General features: G+C 36.2%; 5 protein-coding genes and 1 long non-coding RNA gene across 15 annotated transcripts; 2 read left to right on the top strand and 4 right to left on the bottom strand.

Annotated features, from left to right (window-relative positions):
- Positions 1 to 466: 466 nt before the first annotated feature.
- Positions 467 to 7,880, bottom strand: Agps (alkyldihydroxyacetonephosphate synthase). 2 transcript variants are annotated; one of them, XM_089469435.1, is made up of 6 exons: positions 7,756 to 7,880; positions 4,976 to 5,214; positions 4,772 to 4,858; positions 2,580 to 3,768; positions 1,131 to 1,235; positions 467 to 1,058 (listed from the first exon to the last, which is right to left on the bottom strand). In XM_089469435.1, the coding sequence occupies exons 2-6, from the start codon at positions 5,092 to 5,094 to the stop codon at positions 654 to 656; spliced, it is 1,905 nt and encodes a 634-aa protein (XP_089325561.1). In that variant the 5' UTR covers positions 5,095 to 5,214; positions 7,756 to 7,880; the 3' UTR covers positions 467 to 653. The 2 variants fall into 2 exon arrangements, with proteins under 2 accessions (XP_089325561.1, XP_017868795.1); XM_018013306.2 differs by having other exon boundaries at positions 4,976 to 5,321; positions 7,756 to 7,875.
- Positions 6,054 to 6,890, top strand: LOC108617495 (uncharacterized). The gene is made up of 3 exons (XR_001916109.2): positions 6,054 to 6,442; positions 6,499 to 6,673; positions 6,731 to 6,890. It is a non-coding gene; the product is annotated as an uncharacterized LOC108617495 (long non-coding RNA).
- Lap1 (leucine rich repeat containing protein 7 lap1) lies at positions 7,784 to 13,683 on the top strand. Of its 4 annotated transcripts, none has more exons than XM_089469432.1 (7): positions 7,784 to 7,920; positions 8,195 to 9,105; positions 9,225 to 9,492; positions 9,551 to 9,686; positions 9,743 to 10,032; positions 10,093 to 12,051; positions 12,114 to 13,683. In XM_089469432.1, exons 3-7 carry the CDS (start codon positions 9,337 to 9,339, stop codon positions 12,288 to 12,290), a joined length of 2,718 nt encoding a protein of 905 aa, XP_089325558.1. In that variant the 5' UTR covers positions 7,784 to 7,920; positions 8,195 to 9,105; positions 9,225 to 9,336; the 3' UTR covers positions 12,291 to 13,683. The 4 variants fall into 4 exon arrangements, with proteins under 4 accessions (XP_089325558.1, XP_017868716.1, XP_089325559.1 ...); XM_018013227.2 differs by having other exon boundaries at positions 7,886 to 8,333; positions 8,427 to 9,105; XM_089469433.1 differs by having other exon boundaries at positions 7,886 to 8,925; positions 9,244 to 9,492.
- LOC108617604 (uncharacterized) lies at positions 13,041 to 16,873 on the bottom strand. Of its 4 annotated transcripts, none has more exons than XM_089469436.1 (3): positions 15,631 to 15,890; positions 14,495 to 15,575; positions 13,041 to 14,330 (listed from the first exon to the last, which is right to left on the bottom strand). In XM_089469436.1, the coding sequence occupies exons 2-3, from the start codon at positions 14,522 to 14,524 to the stop codon at positions 13,806 to 13,808; spliced, it is 555 nt and encodes a 184-aa protein (XP_089325562.1). In that variant the 5' UTR covers positions 14,525 to 15,575; positions 15,631 to 15,890; the 3' UTR covers positions 13,041 to 13,805. The 4 variants fall into 4 exon arrangements, 2 of the variants coding, with proteins under 2 accessions (XP_089325562.1, XP_017868931.2); XR_016270194.1 differs by lacking the exon at positions 13,041 to 14,330 and adding an exon at positions 16,665 to 16,873 and having other exon boundaries at positions 14,889 to 15,575; positions 15,631 to 16,614; XR_016270195.1 differs by lacking the exon at positions 13,041 to 14,330 and adding an exon at positions 16,665 to 16,873 and having other exon boundaries at positions 14,889 to 15,572; positions 15,631 to 16,614.
- A 1,953-nt stretch (positions 16,874 to 18,826) lies between these two features.
- On the bottom strand, positions 18,827 to 23,766 carry LOC108614972 (uncharacterized). Of its 2 annotated transcripts, XM_018009365.2 has the most exons (5): positions 23,557 to 23,766; positions 23,157 to 23,498; positions 22,536 to 23,083; positions 20,657 to 22,479; positions 20,029 to 20,598 (listed from the first exon to the last, which is right to left on the bottom strand). In XM_018009365.2, exons 3-4 carry the CDS (start codon positions 22,591 to 22,593, stop codon positions 21,929 to 21,931), a joined length of 609 nt encoding a protein of 202 aa, XP_017864854.1. In that variant the 5' UTR covers positions 22,594 to 23,083; positions 23,157 to 23,498; positions 23,557 to 23,766; the 3' UTR covers positions 20,029 to 20,598; positions 20,657 to 21,928. The 2 variants fall into 2 exon arrangements, with proteins under 2 accessions (XP_017864685.1, XP_017864854.1); XM_018009196.2 differs by lacking the exons at positions 22,536 to 23,083; positions 23,157 to 23,498; positions 23,557 to 23,766 and adding exons at positions 18,827 to 19,454; positions 19,511 to 19,656 and having other exon boundaries at positions 19,730 to 20,598; positions 20,657 to 20,935.
- A 151-nt stretch (positions 23,767 to 23,917) lies between these two features.
- LOC108617243 (uncharacterized) lies at positions 23,918 to 25,606 on the bottom strand. Of its 2 annotated transcripts, none has more exons than XM_089471254.1 (3): positions 25,447 to 25,606; positions 24,577 to 25,332; positions 23,918 to 24,503 (listed from the first exon to the last, which is right to left on the bottom strand). In XM_089471254.1, the coding sequence occupies exons 2-3, from the start codon at positions 24,608 to 24,610 to the stop codon at positions 23,935 to 23,937; spliced, it is 603 nt and encodes a 200-aa protein (XP_089327380.1). In that variant the 5' UTR covers positions 24,611 to 25,332; positions 25,447 to 25,606; the 3' UTR covers positions 23,918 to 23,934. The 2 variants fall into 2 exon arrangements, with proteins under 2 accessions (XP_089327380.1, XP_089327381.1); XM_089471255.1 differs by having other exon boundaries at positions 25,474 to 25,566.
- Between the last annotated feature and the right edge of the window lie 555 nt (positions 25,607 to 26,161).

Raw genomic sequence — 26,161 nt, 5'->3', positions numbered from 1 at the left:
TGTTAAAATAATACCTATATTTAAATAGATATAAATAGAAATAAAAAATAAATAAATAAATTTTTTTTTTTTTGCATATATAATTCCTGTGCAATAACTTTAAAATTCATATATGATTTACATTTATAATGTATTTTACATACCACAATTGGGCATTTTCTCTGTCGTTCGGCAGGCCTCTCAGCTTCTTAGAAGCTCCATAAGCTTCAAGTGCCCTATACAACCTCCAGATAGTCATTAGCCACTACCTCAAGGCTAACGCACATGCCGCGACACTGACACCGGCTTCGCAGACGGGTCTCCGGTAGAGTTTGTTGCTCTTTGTGGTTTGGCGGCAGACAAGAGGCCAAGGCGGAGACCACCGGCAGCAGCAGAGGGAGCAAGGACCAATGCGAACTCTAGTTATCTGTGGACTGTCAAGGCTAGACCCGGACGCATGGGGATAGTGAGTGCCAAAGCAGCGATATTTCGTTATACAAATATTCCATTTATTTATCAAAATTGTAACACCCATACAAAAGTGAGCCCGACTTAAATTGCAAACCAAATGCGAATGGTTTGAAGCAGCTAGAAATGTTTCGAAGGTATTTGTTATGAGATTTTGACTAGTATTTCTATATATGTATCTATATATAGATATCTAGAAATATACTCTAAAGTTTGGCTTTCAGAGCAGCTGTTGCTGCCGTAGGAGTTGTTGTTGTTGCTGCAGGCTTCTTCAACTTTTCCTGCGCTGGCAGCAGATTCCCTGCCGCGAAAATGTTTCGTGGATCCAGATGCTGTTTGGCGGCACTGTAGAGCGCGCTGCCCGTCTCGGTCACCGCATTGCGATACCAGTGGCTACGTATTTTGCCCACACCATGATGATGCGACAGGGAGCCGCCGCAGGCCAAGATCTCCTCGCGTGCACAGTGCTCGATGGCCTCGAATACCTCCACCGGATCGGGTATGTTCAGGTAGCGGAATCCAAAGTAGAAGTATATGCACGCACCCGCATCGTATGTCTGCGTCACTCGCGCCGAGATCGTGTAGTGCAAAATGTTATGCCTGGCACACTCCTGCAAACAAATTGAGAATTTGAATAGAGTACATAGATGGAAAGGGGAAATTGTGAATTGTTTTCTACTAACCGAAACAACGCGCTGCTTCACACAGCGACACAGCAAACTGCAGCGATCCCAGGGCACAGAGGTCTCAAATGATTCGGCCACAATGCCCTGATGCAGAGCAAAGTCCTGTAAAGAGTAGAAAAAGGATGTATAATAATTGAAGTAAAAAATATCTGGGATATCCTATTTTTGTATAACTTATAAATTCATATAAAAATAATAAATAAATAAAATTATAAAATTAATTAAATGATTGAATTATAAATAAATATAGCATGAATTATAAATAAATATAGCAGCATAATAAAAATAAATAATAAAATAAAAATATAAATAATAATGAATTAATATAATAATTAATTAGACAAAAAATCATTAAATAAAAAACAAAACAAAAAATTAAATAATTAATATTCAATAAATAAATCATACATACGTTTAATTTTTAATATTATTTGATATTATTCTTTTTTTTAATGCCCACAATTATATTTTTTATTTAAAAAAAAATCTATAGAAAATAAAGTCTTTATAAATTTATGAAATAAAAAATCACAGCTAAAAATACAAATATTTCAGTTTGTATTTTAATTTAACGCCATTCGATTTATATCATATTTATGTTGACATTTCAAATAAAGACGAAAATAAATGTAAATAGGAGAAGTCTTCATATCGATTTAAGAAACTGAAATATTTTAATGGTAAAAACGTGAATAAAATCTAAATCTAAATACATTAGAAAAATTGTTAGAAAAAAAAAATCAAAACCTTTGGTATTTAATTTAATAATGCAATATGTATAAAACTGTAGTTAGTTAATAATATATACATTAAATATAAAATTATTTATAAAAATAATTTCATATATATATTTTTTTAAATACGTATATAAAAATTTAAATAAGTTTCCTGCAGTCGTAGCCCTCAAAAATATATAACGAAATGCTGCAAATATAAAACTTTTAAATTTAGGTTCAGAGGTTAAAATTTAATTCTAATAAAATTAATTTCCTATGAAACCAATTCATTTCAAATATCAGATTATACTAAGAAAAATCCAAAGTACTTTGACAAACTTCACATGTACGATAACGTTTCTAAAAGCGAAAAGCCATAAATTTGAGTAAATGCGAAATATACCATAAATATAACAAGTAGATTCAAAGATTACACAGACTTTGTGGACATAAAATGTTATTTGCAATAAACATTTTTAAATATTTCATAACACTTGCGTCACAGCAAGGCGGCAAATATAAAAGTTGAGATATATATCAACATAATAAAAATTTCAATTGTTGCCCAATGCATTATTTTTTTGGTAAGTAAAAATTGGGAGCGTCAAAATACATATAGACTTTCAAGATCATTTCAAACATATACCAAACATTATATCGAATTTTACTTTCAACAATAGAAATCATCCAAGCATATATATCGAGCAGATTATATCCGCCAACTACTCACCCTAATGTAGGCAATGACAAAGGTGAATAAGTAGCCGCGCTCTCCGTTCTGGCCACCTGCCGGAAATCCCTTGTAGCGTGCGGCGATTTCATAGATGAGCGCCTCCTGGCGCTGCACATCCTTCTGCTCGCCCTCGAAGAGCAGCGTGGCGGCGCAAATGTGCGTCAGATCAATGCCCTTCCAGACGGTCACATAGCGCTGCTTGATCGCATCCAGGCAGCTGGCCAGCCAGCTCTTCTCGGGCTTGAGCGCCTGGCCGAATAGGAACTGCTCATTGTCCATGAGGCGCACCGAGGCGGGCTGGCAGCGACGCCGGGCCACCTCGCGCATAAAGAGCACACCCTGCTCGAAGTCGGGGAACACCAGGGAGCCGTAGCGCTGCACGGGTGGCACTGGACGCACCTTGAGCACGACCTCGGTGATGACGCCCAGCGTGCCCTCGGAGCCGAGGATGATGTGATTGAAGTCCGGGCCGCAGCTTACGCGCGGCGCACTGCACTCCCGCTCCAGGGTGCCCGAGGGCGTGACCATGCGCACGCGCACCACCAGATCCTCGATGTTGCCATAGACATTTTTCTTCATGCCCGAGGCGCGCGTGGCCACCCAGCCGCCCAGCGTACTGAACTCATACGAGTCCGGCTCATGGCCCACGGTCAGGCCCTGCTCGCGCAGCACGCGCTCCAGATCCTGACCCACGATGCCCGACTCAAAGCAAACGGTCAGATTCTCACGATTGAGCCACAGCATGCGATTCATCTGCGATGTGTCCAGCACACAGATCATGCGCTCCTCCTTCTGCGGGCAGGTGACGGCCCCCGAGACACTTGTCCCCCCTCCGAAGGGCAACAGCATCACATTGTGCTTGTGCGCCAGCCTCACCAGCTGCACCACCTCGTCGTGGCAGCGCGGCCACACCACCAAATCTGGTATGCGCTCAAATTTGTTGTGCCACAGGCTGTATATATCGTTCAGCGTCTGGCCGTGACTTCGCACCAGGCGATCCACACCCTCCAGGGAGTGCTCCACCTTGGTGCAGCCACGCAGCTCATTGAGGAAGGGCGCATTCTGCACGGGCTTCGGATACGTTTCCGGCAGCTGTGGATACGTCCTCTTGGCGTCCAGATCCAAATTGAATTTACTTTTCACCCAATTCGTAAAGCTGGGCAACTCACAACCAGACAATGGGTATCTGGAATTAGAAGGAAATGGATTACTAAAAGAAATACAATTTTTAAAATTAAGTAATACTAATTGATATAATGTTTATTTTAAATATTTTTTAACGTATTTCAATTAGATTGCGAGCTAATTAAAGCTATAATAATAAGAATATGCAGTTCTCCAAAGGGAATATGTATTTTACGAGCTTATCTTCATTTGACCAATTCTAATAAGAATATAAATACATATGTTATTCCTTAAGCTGTTTATGTTCTGGTATAATTACGAGCTTAACATTGGATTGGTATACGTTATTCCAATATAGACTTTTAATAGAGCCTTGGATATACATGAAGAAAACTAAATTTAAAAATGAGCAAATAAAATTAAAATAATAGTAAAAACTAAATATAAAGTTACATTTAATTGAAGAAATAATTTCTTAATATTTTAAATATTTTTAAAAATATAATTCCTTTGTATACATATATTATTTATATGTAATTTAATTAAATTAATTTTATTTTTTAAATTAAAGAATTTATATATGCAAATTTTTAAAATTTTAGGGAGCGTCAATTCTATAAATGATAAATAAATATTATAAAAATATACATAAATATTAATATTATATTCTGAAAATATTACGACTATATAGTTTTTGCAATATTGTAATTAAAGATTTTTAGTATTACTATAAAACTAATATTACATAGCTGAGTATGCAAAAAATTATCTAGAAACTCTCTAACTTATCTTCTTAGACAATCAAAGCTGTTAAATCACATTGAAATAGCATATAAAAAAGCTATTATGATATACAACACATCTCACATTGCCTGAGAGTCGCTAAATATAAGTAACTGCAAGCCCTCAGATAAAAACCATGAAATAAAATTTAAGATTCCATTGGATCAAACTAGAAAGAGGCACACTATGAGACAGGGATAGAGACTCAAAGATCCGACGCAGAGTCTTGAGACTAATAATTAAATACAAATATGACTCATGGACTCATGGAGCTTACGTACTTGTCGCCTTTAAAGCAGATGATGCCCTGCTGTCCATAGAACTGGGAATCGTTGTAGCCCCAGCCGTACCACTTGAGCGCCTCCTGGCTAGAGTGAGCAAAACCAAAAGAATTAGAATGACAGCGGCCAATAGATGACAAACATACAGACATACATACACACATACATATGCATGTACATATGTATGTTTGTATGCACACTCACCGCTTCTTGGGTATTACGCTCTCCACGTGGCGGGAGAGCCGTGTGTCCAGTGCCAGGGACGTGCCCTCCGGCGGGGTCTCCGGTATTTGTGTGGTTACCGTATTACGCTTGGCTGCCATCTCACTGTGATGTGGACTAAGGGATTGCTTGATTGTGCGATTTGTATTTGCTTATTTGGCTGAGAGACACTTTGAACTAATAATATGAAATTATTGCACAGCCCGTTGTCAACTTCGTCGCTGAACGCAAAAATCGATAATTTGTTTTGATTTCAGGAAAACACTTGGCCTGCTATGTAAACGCAGCTGAGGTGCGGCCAGACTTAAATTTGCTATCGATTGGTTAACTAATATGAATTCAGTTAATACAGTACTTTAGTGCTAATATTTGCCTGTACTTTGCAATTGACTAAAAACTAAATTAAAATAGAAATTCCACTAAAAAAGAAAACACTCTGCGGCAGCTGCTGCACGCCCTTTGGTTTCGGTATCTCGACCACGTCTGTCATTCCCAATAAGAGAGCCAGAGTGAGAGCGCGAGAGAGAGAGAGAAAGAGAGAGGGGGAGAGATGGTTGGCATTGCTCTCTGCCAGCGATGCCAGAGAGCGAGCCGCAGCTAAAGAGAGCGCCGCCCCCCTGGGGGATGGGGCAGAGCGAATCGGTTATCCAAACGGTTACGGCTAAAAAACGAAAACTAACAAATATAGAAAGCTATAGTCGGACATCCCGACTAGGAGATCCCGTGAATATTTTGGGGTTTTAAATAGTTTTTATTTATTAATATTCCTTAAAAGCAGATGTTAATAAAACTTTCAGCGTAAAAAAAAAAAAAAGAAAAACATTATAGTAAACTAAATAAAATATAACCTATATCGAATTAAATATAATATAAATATTATTTAATTAATTGTCAAGATTATAATACCCTGATTTACTATTTTCAATGGGTTCAGGATATAAAAACCTAAAAACTTAACAAAATGGAATAGAAGCCCAAATTTCAAAGCTAAGCAATCCATGAACTTTCGAAGCGCAAATTTTTTTAGGGTACTTCAGTGTATCCAGAAATTCATTCATTACAAAATTTTGTGAGCTACACTCCATTTGGCCTGTCTGATTTTTTTTTTTATTTTTAAATTTCAAAATTCATGTGATTTTTCGTTTCGTGTTCTATTGACAATATAGTGTTTTATCATGCCTGGAAAAAAGCGAAGCTCTTCGAAGAAACGGACTAGTTCCGCTGCCAAAGAGGGGGAAGCTAGTGCCGTTACGGCCCCCGAAGTTTCCTTGGCAGCTTCACCCAAATTGTCCGAAATGAGCGAGGCGAAGAAGAGCCGTACCAAGAGCAAGACGAAGACCAAGAACAAAAAGGAATAGGCTCATCCGACAATCACCAGGACAAATGATAAGCACCAATTATATTGAAACAGATGCATAGCAGCTCTACGGACACCAAAAATCAGCTCAGGTATTTTCTATAGATTATGGGTATAGCTTATATTTATTTGATCAACACTATTTCAGAAATACCAGCACGATATATGGAAAAACCTAGAACAAGAAATTTGATTATTGAAAGCGTAAACGCTCTCTTTGAGAGCTGGCTTTATCAAAAATAATATTAAGACATTCTGGCCAGAAAGAGGTCGCCTATATCAAGGGAAGCCTTAAGCATTAACGGTAAAACCAACAGAACAAGGTGAATATCATATATAAAAGTTAAATATTTTGAATTAAGCTTCATTATTATCTTTAGACACTGAAACAGTATATATATTTGACCAACATAGAATATCGGATCACAATATGCGTATTGAGTAGAACCCTTCAAGCATATGACGAAACACTAGAAGAAATTTAACATTGGAAAAAGTAGATCTGAACTCACATTAAAAATATAACCGGCTATCCACAAACCGTTACCGTCTTTCTCTTTTCCTCTCCCTCTTTTTATGCTCTCTCAAAGCACATATTTTGGGGGTAGTTCTTGCCCATGTGTCAAAAGGGGGTGGCAGTTGGTAGCGTGGGAGGGGGGCTAAGTTCTCTTTATCTGAGTCATGCTTTATTTGTGTAGCGGGTACGTCGATGGAACTTTAAGCAGGCCGACAGGTGGTTTAAATATGCATTGTAAAACAACAATCTGCTTATTAACTATGACCCCATTGAACCTAAAATAGGTGGAGCGCATCATAATTTATTTATTGTACGGGGAAATATAACAGATGTATGTTAATTTGAAATTCAAATGAACGATTCCTATATAGACATAGTATACATTGTAACTGATTTGACATCCATTGTGCTCATTGTTGAAAATGATTATAATTGCTTTCAATTACGTGTTAAAGTTTAAAGATAAACATGTGATTGTTCTCTAAATATTTAGTTATCTTTTAAATAGATTTTTATATTGTTTATTTATTTTTTTATTATTATTTATTTAATTATAATTTTTAAATTTTAAATGTATGTTTTTTTATATTTCGTTTAACAAAATTTATTTAATTAAATTTGTACTTATATTTATTTTAGGAATTTATTTATTTATTATTTTTTTGGTTAAATTTTTGTTTTTTTTTTTTTTTTGTTTTTTGTTTTTATTTGAAATTAATTGATTTATTTATTTTTGTCAATCATTTTTAAAGATTATATTTTACGAACTGCAAACTAATAAATTATTATTTATTGGAATTTTTTTTAAATTTTTATTTTCTTGCTTTTAATTCTTAATTACTTTCAATATATTTGATTCATTTTGATTTTCTTTTAATTTTACTTTACATTATTATTTTATTTTATTATAGTCACTATCTGATGGCAGCAGTTTTCCTGAATCTATTTCCACTATTTAACGGACTTTTATTTAAATCTCAACTGCAGCGCGCGAGCTGAAAAACGAAACTGAGACCCCGAAATCCAAATGCACTTTACCATCTTGTCATAGCGGTTAGTTAGTACATTTTTGCCTCTTTCGAATGCCAACGGCACGGACAACAACAATAATGGCAACAGCAATGTTTATTATGCGCTTATTGACACATCGCCATACAATTTTTTCAATTGTCTAAAGTGTAAATTCGTCAGAGGCCGCACGAAACGAAAAGTGGTCGCAGCTTGTATATTTTTCGCACTGCGCGCGCGCTTAAAGGGAGGGTCAAAGTTTTTAAATAGTGTTTCAAGTTTCGGTTTTATTTTCTATTTTTACTTTTTTAATTGTCAGCTTGGTCGAAAACCTGCAGTGGATGGTGTTTGCAATCGAGCTTGAAACGCTCAATTTGCACTTCCTTTATTTGCACAGTTTTTGTTGACACTTGCGATTAACAATATGCACATAGTGTTGCGCAGTCAGGAAGTAAAGGGTAAATATTGATTTGCAAATACCAATCAATTAGCAACAGCCACTGCACAAAAGTTTTTGTTTTTCTTACTTGTCATTATTTTTCTTTTCAAAGTTTAAATATCAATAATTCGTGATGGCGACATCTAGTGGAAAATATTAACATTACTCAACCTGCTTTTCAACACTGTCCGCGTATATTGTAAATGATGGAAATTAATTGAGCGTATTGCTGTTATATTGAAAATTTCATCTACTAATATACTGTTCATAAATGTTCATAATTGATAAACATACTTTAATGAACTAATTTAGCAAATAATGAACTTACACAATAGCGTGCACTTGATCAGCTATATATCGATTACCATCGGCACATCTATCGATACTTTTGTTGCTGTGCATTCCTGTGCACTGTGGCTGCTGCCAACTCGCAACCTGCCTTCAAAGCGAAAAACATTACAGAAAATCGAAATCAAGTGCGTAAATAAACATAAAATACAGGCAGGACGCGTAAATAGCGTAACGTAGCAACCGCTAAGGCGTGCAAGGTGCCGGCTGCCTAAGCAATCGGCTCCGAGCAGACGTAGCCTTCTTATTGTTTGGGCTTGTGCGTATGTATAAATATAAATCTATATGTATGCGTGTGTGTGTGAGTGTGTGCGTGTTGTATATGTGCTAGTATTGAAACAATAACAAGCCCAGCAAAATGCCAATGAATTATAACGGAGCAGCGTTCAATGCGGCCGCTGCCTTTGTGCTGCTGCAGCAGCAAAAGCAGCGATGATTCATAGGTAAGTTATGCGACGGGCTTACCACATATTTAATTCTATATATGTATGTATGGACATAAATAATTTTATGTGTGTATGGGCCTGGCTTACCGTACGTACGTACATATGGTTATTTGTAGCCCGCAATAATTGTTACAGCAACAACAACAACCATAACAACCGTGGCCGTGCCTTAATATAATAACGTAGAGCAATAAAACATAAAACAAACCATTCACACGAAACGGTAAAATGCCGCTGCTGTCCAAATGCTTTCCTTGCTTTAAATTTAAACGCGAAGAGGTCATCGACAAGCTGGACTATAGCAATACACCGCTCCAGGATGCCTTTCCCGAGGTGTGGCAACACGAGCGCACTCTCGAGGAACTGCATCTGAGCAATGCGCGGGTGAGTTGTAAACTAATAAGAAATTAATATTCATCTTATAATTGATTAATCATTTCAGCTACAAACATTGCCACCGCAGCTGTTCTACTGCCAGGGACTGCGAGTCCTTCAGGTGAACAGCAACAATTTGGAGAGCATACCGCAGGCAATTGGTTCGCTGCGTCAATTGCAGCATTTGGATCTGAACCGCAATCGTTAGTTGTATAAATAATTATGTAAAATGCATCTATTAATGCTATTCCCTTTGCAGTTATTGTCAATGTGCCGGAGGAGATAAAGGCGTGCAAGCACCTGACCCACTTGGATCTCAGTTGCAATAGCCTCCAGCGTCTGCCGGATGCGATTACATCGCTGATATCGCTGCAAGAGCTGCTGTTGAACGAAACCTACCTGGAGTTCTTGCCCGCCAATTTTGGACGTCTCGTCAATTTGCGAATCTTGGAGGTGCGCCTCAACAATCTCATCACGTTGCCCAAGTCAATGGTCCGCTTGGTGAATCTGCAGCGACTTGATATTGGCGGCAATGAGTTCACCGAACTGGTAAGCGCATAATAAAATAAAACTCAAATAAGAGGGCATCTAATTTTGCTTCTATTAAAGCCGGAGGTCGTTGGAGAACTAAAGTCGCTGCGTGAGCTATGGATTGATTTTAATCAAATACGTCGTGTGGCTACCAATATTGGCAAACTGCGGGATCTGCAGCATTTCGAGGCCAATGGCAATCTGCTGGACACACTTCCCAATGAGCTGAGCAACTGGCGGAATGTCGAGGTATTGTCCGTGTGCTCCAATAACCTGGAGGCGTTTCCCTTCAGCGTGGGCATGCTCAAGTCGCTAGTCACCTTTAAATGCGAGTCGAACGGCCTCAGCGAGCTGCCCGATAGCATCAGCTATCTGGAGCAACTGGAGGAGCTGGTGCTGAGCCACAATAAGCTGATGCGTCTGCCCAGCACAATTGGATCGCTGACCAAACTGCGCTTCCTCTTCGCCGATGACAATCAGCTGCGGCACCTGCCCGACGAGCTCTGCAGCTGCAGCCAACTGAGCGTGCTGAGCGTGGCCAACAATCAGCTATCTGCGTTGCCGCAAAATATCGGACATTTGGCCAAGTTGAAGGTGCTCAATGTGGTTAATAACTACATTAATGCGCTGCCCGTTTCCATGCTGAGCCTGGTGAATCTCACGTCTCTGTGGCTCAGCGACAATCAGTCGCAGCCCCTGGTGCCGCTGCAGTATTTGGATGCGAGCAGCAAGACGCAGCTGACGTGCTTCATGCTGCCGCAGGTGACATTCAAAATGCAGGCGCAAAAGCAACAGCAGGTCCAGGATCAATACGAATTCGTCTACGCGAATCATGCGCAGCAGCCGCAGCATCCGTCGAGCCCATCACGTCGCATTTGCTTCGCCGAAGAGGCGACCATTCTAAGTGCAGGCGGCACCAATAGCAATAGCAACAGCAACACGAACACCAACAGTGCACCACATCCCGCGCCCAGCTACCCCGCCAGCTATGTGACGGCTCCGCCCACTCCGGAGCAGCTGCCCGCTGGCAGCTCGGTGCGCCTGATGCGTTCGCCCACGCCCTACCCCAAGGAGCTGCGTCAAATGGCCAAGTACATGCGACAGGCGCAGGCGGCGAACGCAGCGGCAGCGGCTGCGGCGTCAGCGTCATCGAGTGAGGTGCGCGAGGCGCGTGTCGTGGTGCCCAATGGCCAAGTGGCCATGCCACACTGTGATAGCAATCAGGACGCTGTGGATCACACAGCAAGTGCAATATATGGCGTTGCGCCCGAGGCGGCCCACATTTATGGTGTCTACCAGCCGGCGCAGCAGCAGACGCCGCAAGAATATTATGGCATGCCGTTGGTCAATTACGATGCGCACTACCAGCAGCTCTATGTGGATGCCAACACTTTGCCGCTGCCAACGACTCATTTGTCCAATGGCACCGAGGAGAACTATGAGCTGCAGCCGCTGCAACAGCCACCGGCGGCGCCACCACCACGCATGGAGCCGCCGCCTTATCATATAGCGAGAGTGTATACAAAGAAGACGCCGGAAGATCTCACGCTCTACGAGTCAATGCGACAGCGCAAACACCAACAACAGCAGCAGCAACAACAGCAGCAGCAACAACAACAACTGCAGCAGCAACAACAAATGTCGCCAACACAATCGCTTTACGAGCAGAGCAACCAGAGCTATCAGGATGCACTAAACAGCAACTTCAAGACGACGGCAATCGGTGCGCAATCTGAGGAGCTGGACTACCAAAACAATATCAACATTGAGCAGCTGGAACTGCAGCAGCAGCAGCTGGAGCAGCAACAGGATGTTGATGAGCTGCAACAGCAGCAGCAGCAGCAGTTGCAGCAGCTGCAGGAAATGGATGATACGTTATCGCAGCACTCAGTCAACTCCACGGCCACCAACAATACGTCCAGGGGTGGTAAAAAGTCAACCTGGATATTTGGTGTGCACAAGAATCCGACTGTTAAGCAAGTGACCCTCAAATGGGAGCACAGCATTGGCTTCGATGTTGCCGAGCTGCTTAATCAGGTGAATATTTGCTGTAATATTATTTGGAGCTTCAAACTAAACATTATTTGGTTGCTTTTCAGGTGGGGATCTTTGTGAGCGCCATAACGCCAAATACGAATGCTGCGCGGCTGCTGAGCCTCAACGATAAGCTGCTGGAGATCGACGGCTATGACCTGACCAATGCCAATCTGAGCGATGCCAAACGTGTTCTGCATAATTGCGGCACAGTTATTAACATAATGCTGTCACGCAAGTGACCGCCCCTTCCATGCCCCACTCCCCCCATGCCTCTATATACCGAGACCGAAGACTTTTGCGCATTTTTCTAAAGCAATTTTGCAATAAGCTAATTGAAATTTAGCGAACCATAAATATTAACAAATGCATTTCCAAGCCATAAACGTCCTTTGCACTGGCGCCTTAAACTTGTAGTAATTAGAGTCACAGACGACATAACATAACCAGCTTCCAGTTGATGCATTTCATTTAGTTAGATACGATTTCGAATGTCATTTAAGATACGCGGCGAAGCGTTATGTATGTGTAATTCTCACCATTATGTTCTCAACAAATTGTATTCTCTCGTTGGTTTAAAACACATTGATTATATTATATGCGAAACGGTGGTTTATATTTAGGTATTCGAACTGTAAATTAAGTTAAATGTATTTCACTTTTTCGCCTCTGAAACTGTTTTCAAACTTGTTACTTGATCGTAAATATTGTATTAAACTTGATAGCTTAAGTATTGATTAAGAATGAATTAGTTTTTCGTGCGGAGCTTCAAAGTGAAATAGTACTCAACTGGTATTCAAAGTAAAGCAATATATTTTGGTTTCTTTTCGGTTAATATATGTATATTTCTTGAAAACATTAAACATATTTATTTGTATCAAATTCGTATAGTCTATATTATGTTGGAGTCTTCAGTTAATATATTAATATTATAATAGACACATATACAAATATAGAAAGGTCGCTCTAAGTTTAGTTTTTATCTAAGAGAGGGCCTCTATTTTGTCCGCCAGTGTAATTCATAGCAAACATATAGAACATTTAATAAATAGTGCAATTAGCGTTGATAATACGTACATACAATTACGAGTACCACATAAACAGCATTTACAACCACACTTAAATACATATATATAGTATATATATACATACAATATTTACAACTAGCGCCTATTTTACGCCCAGCGTTGTTTAAATTTGTTCCAAATTGAAATCATTATGTGCTTAGAATAAAGTTAAAAATATTAGCTGTTTATGTTAGTTGTTATGGAGCAGCAATATAAATTCGATATACATATATAAATATAAATCTATGTATTCTATATTTATTGTCTAGAGCAATCATTTTGTCTATGTAAAGTTATTCACTTCTTGAACAAATTGGCGTTGTGAACAGTATTATAATTTAGCAGATATTATCAATATCAAATTATGCGAGAGTTGAACATTTCTATATCTTTATAATACATTAATACATACACACACATACACAAATACAGATAGCTTTAGGACGCACGTTACAAGAACAAAAATGTTATTTCTACGCGCTACAACAAATCATCCAGAAATGAAATTTAAAAAAAAAAAGAAGTTTATTCATAAAATAAAGACATGAAATTTTCACTTAAACTAACATTCTGAATTTTTTAAATTATTAAATATAAAAAATTTAATTGATTAAGATTTATAATTAAATTAATTATTTTAAGTCTTCCAACGGATTTCCTGAGTTAAAAACAATGTTACAGGTAAATGGCTTAACGTCTTCGATTATTTTCTACACGCTGCCTGTGTAAATAGAGCAGATAAGGAAATATCACTTCGCTTTCTTTCAGCCTTTCGGCTCGAACTGCCCTATATATAGCATTCATAATATAGGATTCCTCGGAATTATAGGCCCAATCGCCTACATTGCCTCTGAGATGTCCAGTTACCACATACTTTGATATCCAACGTTCCTTCTTAAGAACTTGTCTAACATCACGCATTAGGGCACTTGCATTCATTGTCTGGTAAAACTTCTCTATGTCAACATTCTTAGGCTCGGTTTTCTGATCGCTCAAACATATAAATTGATAAAGAGTTGATTTATTTTCTCTCCTAATGACATCCATTCCAACCCATTCCAGAGGATACTCGCCATTGACAACTTCCATTGGAGTTGGATTTCCCATTAGAATTAAGCTCAAATAACTCATGTAGTTCCTCTTGATGGCATCTTGTTCCGGCTTTTTGAGATTTACGCCTTCTGTGGGATCCTCAATGAGCAATACCTTTTCTTTCTGGATATTTATTTAGTTATTATTATTATTTTTTTATTCTCATTTATTTATTTATTTTTATTATTATTTTTTTTTATTTATTTATTTTTTTTATTTATTATTATTATTATATATTTATTTATTTATTTTTTTTTTTTTTTGTCCATATACGAAATCTAACTTACGTCTTTCACCTTCAATTTCCGTTTCTTCATTCATAATTATTTAAACTATACTATTTTTCTTATTTTTTTGGCAACGTTTGTATTGACTCTCTCTCTCTGGCTTTGTTATTGGCAGCAGTCTTCGATGACGCTATATACGCAGCCAAATACTAATCATTAGTAATTTCACAAAACAGTCAAAAGCTCTTCGAGAAAGCTTTTAGTTCCATCTAGATAAAGCTGCAATTAGCATGTTTATTTTTCTGTTATCTTAGACTATAAGTATATATTTTTATATTTAGAATCAGAATATGAATATAATTATTGATTGAACGTTTTCCATTGATACAAAGAAAGAAAATCCGGCACAGCTGACTGACTGACTATGCCCAAAACAAAGCTTTACGAGCAACTCTACTGTTCAAAATATAAATAAATAGTATTTATTGCTCAACATAAATTTAGATAGGTAAAAAATACTTGTATGAGTAAAAGTTAATTAAGGTAATTAATAAAATAATTAAGTATTCCTTATAGAGCTTAATTCCTGAGTCAAAGGCAACAATGGCTTAACGTCTTGGATTATATTTTGCATATTGCCTGTGTAGATGGAGTAAATAGGGAAGCAATACACCCGATTCTCGATGCATTTCAGCAATCAGTGCATCATAGACTGCGCGTCGAACATACATTTCCTCGTCATGGCGAGTTGAGTTAAGTTTGCCCTTAATAGGTCCAATCATCTCATACCTTGATATCCAACGTTCTTCCTTAAGAGTATTTCTCACCTCACGCATCAAGGCCTGTGCATTGATCGTTTGGAAGAAGTGAAACGGATTTGCATTCACGGGCTTTGTTTTCTGTGCGCCCACGCAGTAAAATTTAAAGCGAACAGGCTCATTTTCTCTTCTGAAGGATTCCATGCCAAACCATTCCAATGGATACGTGCCATCGGCTTCGTCTTTGGGCTTATGATTTCCCATTAGGAGTACACTAAAATAGTTTTTGAACTCGACTTCCAAATCTTTTAATGTCCTTTCAGGCTTTTCCTGATTGGAGTCTTCCGTCTCGTCTCCTATTGCTAATATCGTAGTGCTTACTGCTGCAAATATGTTAGATGTTAGCTTATATTTTGAGGGACATGAATTAACTCTTACTTTTATCCATATCTGTTTTATCGTTAGCCATAATATTATATTTATTATTTTATTTTGCTTTACTTCTGCAGAGTATATCTTCTAGGTAAACAGAGAGACTGACAACAGGTCTCTCTCGTTGCTGCTGTATTTATAAACTGACGCTTAACATATGATTTCATAATAAAAACTTTGAAAGCTCAGCAAGAGCTTTTGGTAAAGTTATTCAAAACATTGAAGACTTGTTATAACAGACTTACCTACATATGTAGATATGTATGTACATATATACTTAAGACGTACTATGCCCAAAAAAGTTAATCAAATTGTGACTCATGCAAATCAATTTAATATCAAGTATTTTTATATAATATATATCTGATATATCTTTAAATACTGTTAAATGGAAAACAACTTCAATCAAACATTTATACAGAAAAGTTTACGGTTGTTGAAATCTCTTAGAATGTAACCTATCGTTTACATATTGTTTGTGTAAATAGAGCAGAAACTGAAAAACTTTCAACGTTTGTTCACGGTGAATATCAACGGCCAGATTGTGAACGTAGTAATCATCTACAAAACAAGGGCGCGAACGAAAAACTTTCATTTTCTTGGGGAATTCCAATATATCCTTTGATATCCACTTTTGGTCTTTCAATCGCTTTTTCAATTCGTGCATTACTGCGGCGGCATAAAGAGTCTGACCGAATCCGCCATACATATAGTCTATGTAGATACCCGGATAGGAGCAAGGCAAACACTGAAAGTGGTAGCGTCTGGGTTGATTATCTTCTTCAATTTTGTTCATTTCAAACACGTCTATCATAAAATCATCATTGGGCACACAGGTTCGACTTCCCAATAAGAGTTGACCAAAATGCTTTTTACAGTCATCAAAGAAGATTTTTTTATTAAATATGGTTGCAGGTTTCTTTGGCTTGGAGTATTTTCTCCCATCTCCGATGGACAATACTTTAACTTCTGACTTTAATAAAGCTACAGCTGAAAATAGTCAAGTTTAATACAACAAACTTTAAAATCAATTAACTTACTTGTTTCTGCTTTTTTATTATTATCATTATTCATAATGGATTCAGATTCAGTCTCTATCATTCTTCGGTAATTTATATCAGAGCTGACTAGCAATTTGGACAGTTCTGTCGCCGGTATAAATAACAAACTGAGTGAGTGAAATACAAACATTTCACAACAAATATCAACAAATATATTCTCAATTGGAGCTTTTTAACATGGTTGCGTTATGAAATGCCGAAACAAAGCAGCACGAAGCACAACTTGTGACGTCACAATGTAAATTTGATTATAGTTTCTATATTATGTAGATATATGTAGATTTTAAATATATAAGTAGATTTTAAATACTTTTCGAATTTGACATAAGACTTTTCGATCAACTATACAGCTTTTAAGAATTTAAATTTTCTCAAGAAATATAATAAGAACATAATAATATAAGAATAAAAATAAAACAAGATAAATAGATCTTAAGCTTTGGCTGAAAGGCAGTTCAAAACGTGTTCCCTACTATATGAAAAATAATGTTGTTTTTTTTTTTATTTATTTTTTTATTTAAAAAATTATTAGTCAATTATTTTTCATATTAATAATATTTTACAAGTTTTAAATTGACTCTTTCTTTCAGAAAATATTGTTTTAATTTTTTTCAGTTACAGCTTTCAGTTAATCTATTGATTTTAACTAATTTATTATCTATGCTGCGTATTATGTGCATGTTCTCTGTGCAAGTACATCAAGTACGGAAGCACCTTCGCTCTTTGAATATTCAAGGCTTTGAAAACAAAACCTAAAATATAAAACTCCTCAGGCTTATAGGCATTACGGTATACGTCTCCTTTGAGTGGACCTACTATAGCACTCTTGGATATCCAATTTTCCTCCTTCAGGAACCGTCGCACGTCACGTAAGACGGCATTTGCATTAATTGTCTGATAGAAGTATTTTAGATACGTATGCCTGGGTTTTGTTTTCTGTGCGGGGTAACAGTAAAATTGATAGCGAGTGGGCTGATTCTCGAAGGCGAAGGTTACCATTCCGAACCATTCAATGGGACACAGACCACTGACATCGTCGACTGGCGTTGGATTTCCCATCAAAACTAAACTCAAATAATTTGTGCAGTCCGCGCTGAAACTATTCTCGATCTTAACTGGTTTAGCTTTTCTGCGACTTACGACTTCCTTCGGATCTCCAATGGCTAATACCTTTGCTGTAGAGGTCAGTGTTGTTAGAGCTTTACATGGGTAACAATTGGAATTTTCATTATTTTATTATTGTCTTGCAATGTCCGAAATGCAACTTACTTGGGTCATCTTCTGTCTCCTTTTCGTTGTACATAATTATTTTGTTATATATATTTTTTTTGTGGGTTTGGTTTGAGTTCCTTGACTTTATTATTAGCAAACGTCTTCAATGCACTGCACAATGATAATCATTAGTAATTTCACAAATCTGGCAAAAGGCATTAAAGAAAGCTTTTAGTTGCAGTTAAAAAACAGCTGCAGTTTGAATGAAAAGCTTTTGAATGATTTTATATGTATATTGTAATATTTATAATCAGAATATCTGGAATATCAATAAATAGGCTTAAAATGTTAATGTAAAATACAAAATTTTGCAATATTTATATTATGATTAACTTTTTTAGTTGTTAATAAAATGAAAATACAATTGCATCACAGCTGACTAACTCGTTTGAAGCAACTAGCAAATTATACTATATTGGTGATACGAGTGGCTACGTTACTAAGTTTTGCTTGAAATTATTACCTCAAAGTTATTATTCAAAGTGTTTCCTTTAAGTATTTCTTCAAAGCATTTTTTAAAAAGTATTTTTCTTCCAAGTATTTCCTCTAAGTTTTTCCTTTTAACTGAGCTGAACGATCATCAAATATTTACACACACTACTTCACTTCACTTTACTAAGCACAGAGATCGTTGTAATCGAGATCTATGTGACCAATGGGAGCACTCGCTGCTGCTGCAAGCATTCTAGCTTCGTTTTACTTGAATATAAATACGAAACGAATACCCTTGCATACATAACTTCGGTATCTCTTCTTTTCCCTTACTCTTGATATGCAGACAGCCAAAGAGCGGAGCCCAACAGCTGACAACACTGCACCCGACTAGAGCTTTATGGCGTCTTCTTATTGAACATACATTTAATGAAAAGTATAACTTAAAAAACTTTTTTTTATTATTTTATTTATCTTACCTAACTAATTTAATAAAACAACACCAAAAAACATAAATTAAAGATTTCTAAGAATTGTGCTTATCGTTTACATATTCCTTGTGTAAATATAGTATAAACTGAAGAGCTCTAAGTCTTTGTTCATGGAGAATGTCGTGAACTATATGCTGCACGTAATACTCGTCTTCATGGCAATAGTATGAACGACCAATGATTTTTCTTGGCATTTCCAGTGTATTCTTCGATATCCAATTGTGGGTTTTCAGTCGCCTTTTCTGTTCGTGCATTACTGCACTGGCATACAGTGTGTGGCCAAATATGCCATACTTCATAGAGCTGCCCGGACAAGCGCAGTGATGACACTCAAAGTGATATCGTCTGGGTTGATTATCATTCTCGATTGTGTCCATTTTAAACAAATCCATCATAAAAATATTATTTGATACAAATGGAGTTCTATTCCCCAATAAGAGTTGGCCAAAATGCCCCCTACAGGCATCTCCAAAGATTTGCTTATCAAATTTGAGAGCTGGCTTCTTTGGCTTCACGTATTCTCTCCGATTTCCGATGGACAATACTTTGATTTCTGACACTGATAATGACATAGCTGAAAATAATCAAAATTTATTATTTTCAAATGGCAGAAACGAAATTTTAACTTACTTGTTTCTGCCTTATCAGTATTGTTATCCGCAGCTGGTTCTCTTGTTCTTGCAGTCTCTATCATTTCATTGGTGACTAACTCTACTCGGTTGAAATGCAATTAGAAAATGCCAAAAGCCCTCCGCTGCGCCGACAGAACTACTAAACTGAATGAATGTAATACAAAGATTTCACAATGAATGTGTTGAAAGTTTACATAAAGCTTTTTAGTAAAGTTACATTATGAGTAAGGTTCCATTATGAAAGGCCTGAACAAGACAGCGCGATTCACAGCCTGTGACGTCCCAATGTAAGCTTTAATATTGTTTTGAACATACATACATATATGCTTTAAATACTATTATTAGGATATATGTGTGTTTAATGTTAGTCTTAAGTCGTTTAAAGTTGTCTTATACTGCATGATTCATTAAAACCCAATAAATCAGAAATATAAAAATTTTGACCTGCTTTTGCTCTATAAGATCTATCAAACAATATTAATAGTCACCATACATATACATATTAAAGTTCCCAAATTATTAGCAATGCAATAGTGAGTGGCTCGTAGCTCATTTATTTATTTTTTACATGCTGCCTGTGTAAATAGAGCACATAGGGAAATATGGCCTGCCATCGTCTACGACTTTCGGCTTGATATGCCCTATAAACTGCGTTCCGAATATAATTTTCCTCGGGACTATAGCCCCAACCATCTAAATTGGCTTTGAGAGGTCCAGTTAGCACATATTTTGACAGCCAATGTTCATTCTTAAGGATTGCTCTAACCTCCCGCAATAAGGCATATGCATTAATTGTCTGATTGAAGAAATATAAATTGGTATTCGTGGGATGAGTTTTCTTTGCGGGGAAACAGTAAAATTTGTAAAGATTGGGTTGATTTTCCCTCCTAATGGTTTCCATGCCAAACCATTCAATTGGATACTCGCCATCTGCCATGTCTTTAGGTATTGGATTTATCATTAAGAGTTGCCTTAAATAATCTTTATAGTCGGCCTTCAAATTTCGTATGTTATCTTTCATTTTAGCCCCTTCATGTTCTAAGGCCTCCGACTTATCTCCTATAGCTAATATCGTTGAATTCATTGCTGTAAATATGTAAGATGTTAGTTAATTATATTTAGAGAAACATTAATTAATTCTTACTTGCATCCATTTGCACTTTTAATTTAAATATAATAAATAATATATATATTTTTAATCCTAAGACTATATTTGTTGAAAATGAACACAGAGATTGACAACAGGTCTGGCTGCTTTGTGCTGTATTTATATACTAAATTTGCCGCAGAATATATGATTTCATAAGAAAGCTTAGAAAGCTCAATTACAGCTTTTGAAAGAGATACCTTTGTACATATGTATATACAAGCATACCATACATATTTACATTCTAATATCTACTCTGAGATTTCTTAAATTAAGTTCAAGTTCAACATTTTTTACTTTAAGCCCAGGAAATAAATTTAATACTAAACTGTTCATAAATATCTACGAATAAAATATCATATTGTATGCAAAATTCTTAATCTTATAGGACAGTTTATTTCACTATTTTAATTGTCTTGAAAAACACCTATAATTTTATTTTTCGTTCAAATATATTTTTTGTGTAAATAAAGCAAAAACTTCATAACTTTGAAGCTTTGTTCTCGACGGATATCATAACATAAATACGGAATGTCAAGCTCGGATGGGTGACAATAGTATAACCTGGGTTGATTATCTTATTCAATAGTTGTCACTTCAAACAAACCCATTTTAAAGTTTGTATTTCCCAATAAGAGTTGACCAAAATACTTTCTACAGTCATCCAAATAAAACTTGTTTATCGAATTCTAAAGGCTTCTTTGGCTTAAAGTATTCTACCTGATTCCCGATGGATAACACTTTCATTTCTGATGTTAACAAAGCTACAGCTGAAGCTAAATTAACTTTAATATGAGGCAAATAAATAAAAAGAAAAATTTTAGCTTACTCATTATTGTTGTGCATAATTGATTCAGTTTTAGTTTCATCCATTATCTTGGCATTATGCATCGCAGTCAACTAACAATTTTCTGTCGTTTCCGTTGCATTTATATGCTGTATTTTAAGGCATAATAAAAGTATAGAAAGCCCAACAAAATCTTTGATACAAGTGTTAAAGACTCCTTGTGTCGGAGTTAGCAATCTTTATCATAGGAAATTGCATCAATTTGGGAATTCACACGATAAGGTCTATCATCTAATCAAGTCAACTAAGAATTGTTAGTTGGAAGCCTAATGAAAATATTAATATTATCATAATCATAAAGTTTTTAGTGTTGTGAGTCATAAAAATCAATTTAATAACAATTTCTTTTTTATATAATATATCTTACAGAGAGCATATACTATTGGATGGAAATGCTTATATAGAAAATTATTTTACGGTTCTTAAAATCTATTCTTAATCCTTTCACGTACATATTCTTGGTGTAAATACAGCAAAAACTTAAATATTTTGAATTTCTGTTCTTGGATGATGCCAACAATCATATTGTGAATGTAGTATTCGTCTGCAAAGCGATAGGTCGACCGAGTAAGATCCGTTCTCCTTGGCAATACCAATGTATTCTTCGATATCCACTTTTTGTCTTTCAGGCGGCTTCTCAATTCGTGCATTACTTCGTCGGCATACAGGGTCTGGCCGAATACGCCATGCTCCACATACTTACCCGGGGAACCACCAATATAACACTTAAACTGATATCGTCTGGGTTGATTGTCTTCCTCAATTTTTTTCATTTCGAACAAATCCATTACAAACCAATTATTGGACGCAAGGGGCGTTTTACTACCCAGTAAGAGTTGACCAAAATGCTTCCTACATTCATCATAAAAGATTTGTTTATCAAATTCAGTTTCCATCGGCTTTTCTGGCTTCAAGTATTCTTCCTGACTTCCAATGGACAACACTTTGACTTTTGACGTCACTAAAGCTACAGCTAAAAGAAATCTAACTTTAATTTTATAAAATAGGAATATAGAAACTGTAACTTACTTGTTTCTGTCTTATCAGTATTAGTATCCGTTATTTGTTCTTCATCAGTCTTCATCATTTCTTCGATATTATTTATCACAGTTGGCTAGAAATGCACTACGACAATTCAATATCATTCTCGTTCGCCAGTATAAATACATTGAATGAATGAAATACAAACATTTCACCAAATGTGTTGAAAGCTCAAACGAAGCTTTTTAGCATGGTTGCATTACGAAGTGCCGAAACGAAAAAGCGCCGATCAGAAGCTATGACGTCACAATGTATGAATATAATATATATTACATGTGTTTAAGAAATGATATTTATTTACAATAGCTCAAATATAATAAGTTTTATATAGTATCAAGTTTTGTACAGTACTTGGTACTTTTTTAAAATAATTATTATTTATTTTACTTTACATAGTTCGAGCATAATATGAGTATACACATCTGCAATGTATTTATTTATGCCTATTTCTATGTAAGAATTGCAGGAACGTAAAGAGTTTCGGTGCTTCTGTGTTCAGAGCATCCGAAACAACTTGTTGAATGAATTGATTGGAGCTGTGGTATAGAATACGATCGAATTTAGTTCTGAGAGGTGTTTCAATGACGTTTACTGATATCCAATTCTCACCATTTAGACGATTCCTTACAACCTCCATGATTGCCTTTCCATCGAATACCGGCTCAGAGAAAATATCACCCGGCTTGTAAATATTCCCATGTACCAGATAAAAATGATAACGTCTGGGCTGTTTATCTTTTTTAATACTAGTTACTCCAAATCTATCCACTCTATTCCAATCTTCGACCACTTCGATGGGTATTCGGCTCCCAGTTAAGAGCTGGCATAAATGTTTTCTGAAACTCTTTTGTAAAATATGCACGTTACGGTGCTCAACAGATTTTTCGCTCGCTGTGCTTTCGTCATCTCCAATTGATAATACTTTTTGAGTGTATGTCATTTTAGGTATGGCTGTAAATGTGCATCATAAAAACCCGATATCTTCTATCTTCTAAAATGCTCGTATTACCTGGCTTTTCTTCAATTTCTGTTTTATTGATTTCCATGTTTACTTTTCGCTTACGTTTACACATGTGCATCTCACTTTGAAATCGTATTGCTATTTATTCGTACATGTATGTATGTAAGCTACTCTCTTAAAGCTTTTTGTATTATTATTATTATTTTTTATTTATTTATTTTTTTTTTCTAGTTAGTTGTTTACACCCAACAGCTGTTCGCTTGAGCTTACTGTAATGTTTTCGTGTAGATATATTACGTACTCAGAAATGAGAGATCTAATCATACATATATACTATCACCAAAGATATGTATTTCTGTAAGTTTGTTGTTTTGTTTATATTAATCAAAATAAAAAAAAATACATAAAGTACAGCTATTATTTAATTTATTTACGATACTTCTTATTTTGTACATGTTCTCTGTGACAGTATAGCAGGTACGGTAATGCCTTCCTTCTCTCAATATCGAAGGCCTTAGAAATAAAAGTTTCAATATGAGTTTGCTCAGAGCTAAAGGCACTAGGAGTTAGTTTAGCCTTCAGTGGCCCCATTAAAATATATTTAGACATCCAACGTTCCTCCTTCAAAAATCGCCTAACATCACGCAAAATGGCATTTGCATTAATTGTCTGGTAGAAGTAATATACATTAACGTGCTTAGGTTGGGTTCTCTGTGCGGGAAAACAGTAAAACTTATAACAAGTAGGCTGATTCGCTTTGCTGATAACTTCCATTCCAAACCATTCAATGGGACACAAGCCGCTGACATCGTCGACTGGCGTTGGATTTCCCATCAGAACTAAACTCAAATAATTGGTGCATTCCTCATTGAATTGTTTTACCTTGTTGGAATTATTATTATTATTTTTTGTATGTTCCGGGCTTGGGCAGTTTATGACCTCTGTCGGATTTCCTATGGCCAAAACTTTTGTAGTCGATGTCTGTGTCGCCAGAGCTTTAAATGGTAAACAATGGGAGTTTTATTTATTTATTTTTTCTTGTCTTGCAATACACGAAATTTCGATTACCCTTTTCATCTTCTATCTCGTTTTCGCTATTCATATTATTTATTACTATTGTTATGTTGGAACTGCTCTGGCTTTGTTATTGGCAACAGTCTTCGATGACGCTATATATACACTGCAGACAGCCAAATACTAATCGTTAGCAATTTCGCAACTGTGTCAAAAGCTTTCAATTAAAGCTTTTCGTTTCAGCTAGATAAAGCTGCAATACACTTTTGTGCTATCAGATTGGTCTTTATATATTAGAATATTATCGATAATTTCTGTGTAAAAATATTATGAAATTAAGCAACCTTTTCCATTCTGCATCAAGGGCTTCCGCAACAATATTTTGAATATACAAATCGGGTTCGAGGCGCAAGCCACCATTACCGTTTGTTTTGAGTGGAGCTTCTATTGTATCCTCAGATATCCAGGTTTCCTCTTTTAGTCTATTTTTCACATATTTAAAAGCATCCTTTGCATTGTATGTTAGACCAGATATAATCATATGAGATCTCCATTCGTTGCCTTTTAGACAGTAAAAACGATATTGACTGGGCTTTTTATTTTTCATAATACGAGCCGCACCAAAGCTATTCACCGAATTTGCTATATCAATAACCTTGAGGGGAGTTTTAATACCCGTTGTTAGTACACACAAACGTTTTCTGACAACATCATGAAATGAGTTCTTGTTTTCTTCTGATTTATCTGTAATTAGGTCTTCGTCATCTCCTATGGACAATACTTTGGTCTCGGACTTAATTGCGGCTACAACTGCAAATAAAACAATTTAGATGTGATGAATTTGTTATACATATTTCCGTTGATCATCGAAATTTTTAAGCAGATGCATTGATAGAGAATTACTTTATTTTACTTTCAAATTACCTGACGTCTCTTCAATTTGCGTATTACCGTTTTCCATTTCTGTTTTTATAGACATCAGCAAACCCAAAACAGCTGACTGACTGAAGCGTGAAAACTAACTTTGTGACTGGCAGAAAGCTTTTGGGTTAACTTGAACTTGAACTTAAAAAGCAGAGATCATGATATATAAAAAGCTCGCCAAAAGCTTTCCTAATTGTTGACATCGAACAGCTGTTCACCTGAACGTTTGTGGATAACCAAAATAAATAAACAAATAACAAAACAGCCCTCAGCTATGATACAAACTAAATATTTGATATATTTTTATTGTAAATGAATAAATTTAATATAAAAATATATTCTACAATCAATTTCATATTAGTTATAGTTTAATAATGACTCAAATAAAAGCTCTCAGTTTTAGCCAAAATAAATACAATTAACTATGATAAAGCTTTTATGAGTCAGTGTGATTATTGACAGTCAGTAAATCATTCCATTTCTATGCTTAATTAATACATGTACACAAAATTTTATCGAGTACTTATTTATAATTTCTATGCAGATATTGCACGAACCTAAAGATTCTTGGCGATTCTCCATAAAGTGCTTCGGAAACAATTTGTTGTATATACTGATCGTAGGCGTACGGCTCACTACCAAGTTTGGCTTTGAGCGGTGTTTCAATGACATTTTTGGATATCCAATTTTCTTCTTTCAATCGATTCCTCACTAC

The sequence above is a fragment of the Drosophila arizonae genome, chromosome 5, assembly GCF_054131065.1.
Source record: "Drosophila arizonae isolate 15081-1271.41 chromosome 5, UAZ_ARI_1.0, whole genome shotgun sequence".
Classification (NCBI taxonomy): Eukaryota; Metazoa; Arthropoda; class Insecta; order Diptera; family Drosophilidae; genus Drosophila; species Drosophila arizonae.
This window is presented reverse-complemented; position numbering and strand designations above follow the sequence as displayed.

Excerpts from the sequence above, each read along its gene's own strand:
- Agps (XM_089469435.1), bottom strand. The coding sequence starts at position 5,094 with ATGGCAGCCAAGCGTAATACGGTAACCACACAAATACCGGAGACCCCG. Across the intron at positions 4,859-4,975 it reads AGCGTAATACCCAAGAAGCG|CCAGGAGGCGCTCAAGTGGT; the intron begins GTGAGTGTGCAT and ends TGCTCACTCTAG. Across the intron at positions 1,059-1,130 it reads TGAAGCAGCGCGTTGTTTCG|GAGTGTGCCAGGCATAACAT; the intron begins GTTAGTAGAAAA and ends ATTTGTTTGCAG.
- Lap1 (XM_089469432.1), top strand. The coding sequence starts at position 9,337 with ATGCCGCTGCTGTCCAAATGCTTTCCTTGCTTTAAATTTAAACGCGAA. Across the intron at positions 10,033-10,092 it reads GCAATGAGTTCACCGAACTG|CCGGAGGTCGTTGGAGAACT; the intron begins GTAAGCGCATAA and ends CTTCTATTAAAG. Across the intron at positions 12,052-12,113 it reads TTGCCGAGCTGCTTAATCAG|GTGGGGATCTTTGTGAGCGC; the intron begins GTGAATATTTGC and ends GTTGCTTTTCAG.
- LOC108617604 (XM_018013442.2), bottom strand. The coding sequence starts at position 15,661 with ATGGCTAACGATAAAACAGATATGGATAAAA. Across the intron at positions 15,576-15,630 it reads TAAAACAGATATGGATAAAA|CAGTAAGCACTACGATATTA; the intron begins GTAAGAGTTAAT and ends ACATATTTGCAG.
- LOC108614972 (XM_018009365.2), bottom strand. The coding sequence starts at position 22,593 with ATGATGAAGACTGATGAAGAACAAATAACGGATACTAATACTGATAAG. Across the intron at positions 22,480-22,535 it reads TACTGATAAGACAGAAACAA|CTGTAGCTTTAGTGACGTCA; the intron begins GTAAGTTACAGT and ends GATTTCTTTTAG.
- LOC108617243 (XM_089471254.1), bottom strand. The coding sequence starts at position 24,610 with ATGAATAGCGAAAACGAGATAGAAGATGAAAAGG. Across the intron at positions 24,504-24,576 it reads CGAGATAGAAGATGAAAAGG|CTCTGGCGACACAGACATCG; the intron begins GTAATCGAAATT and ends TACCATTTAAAG.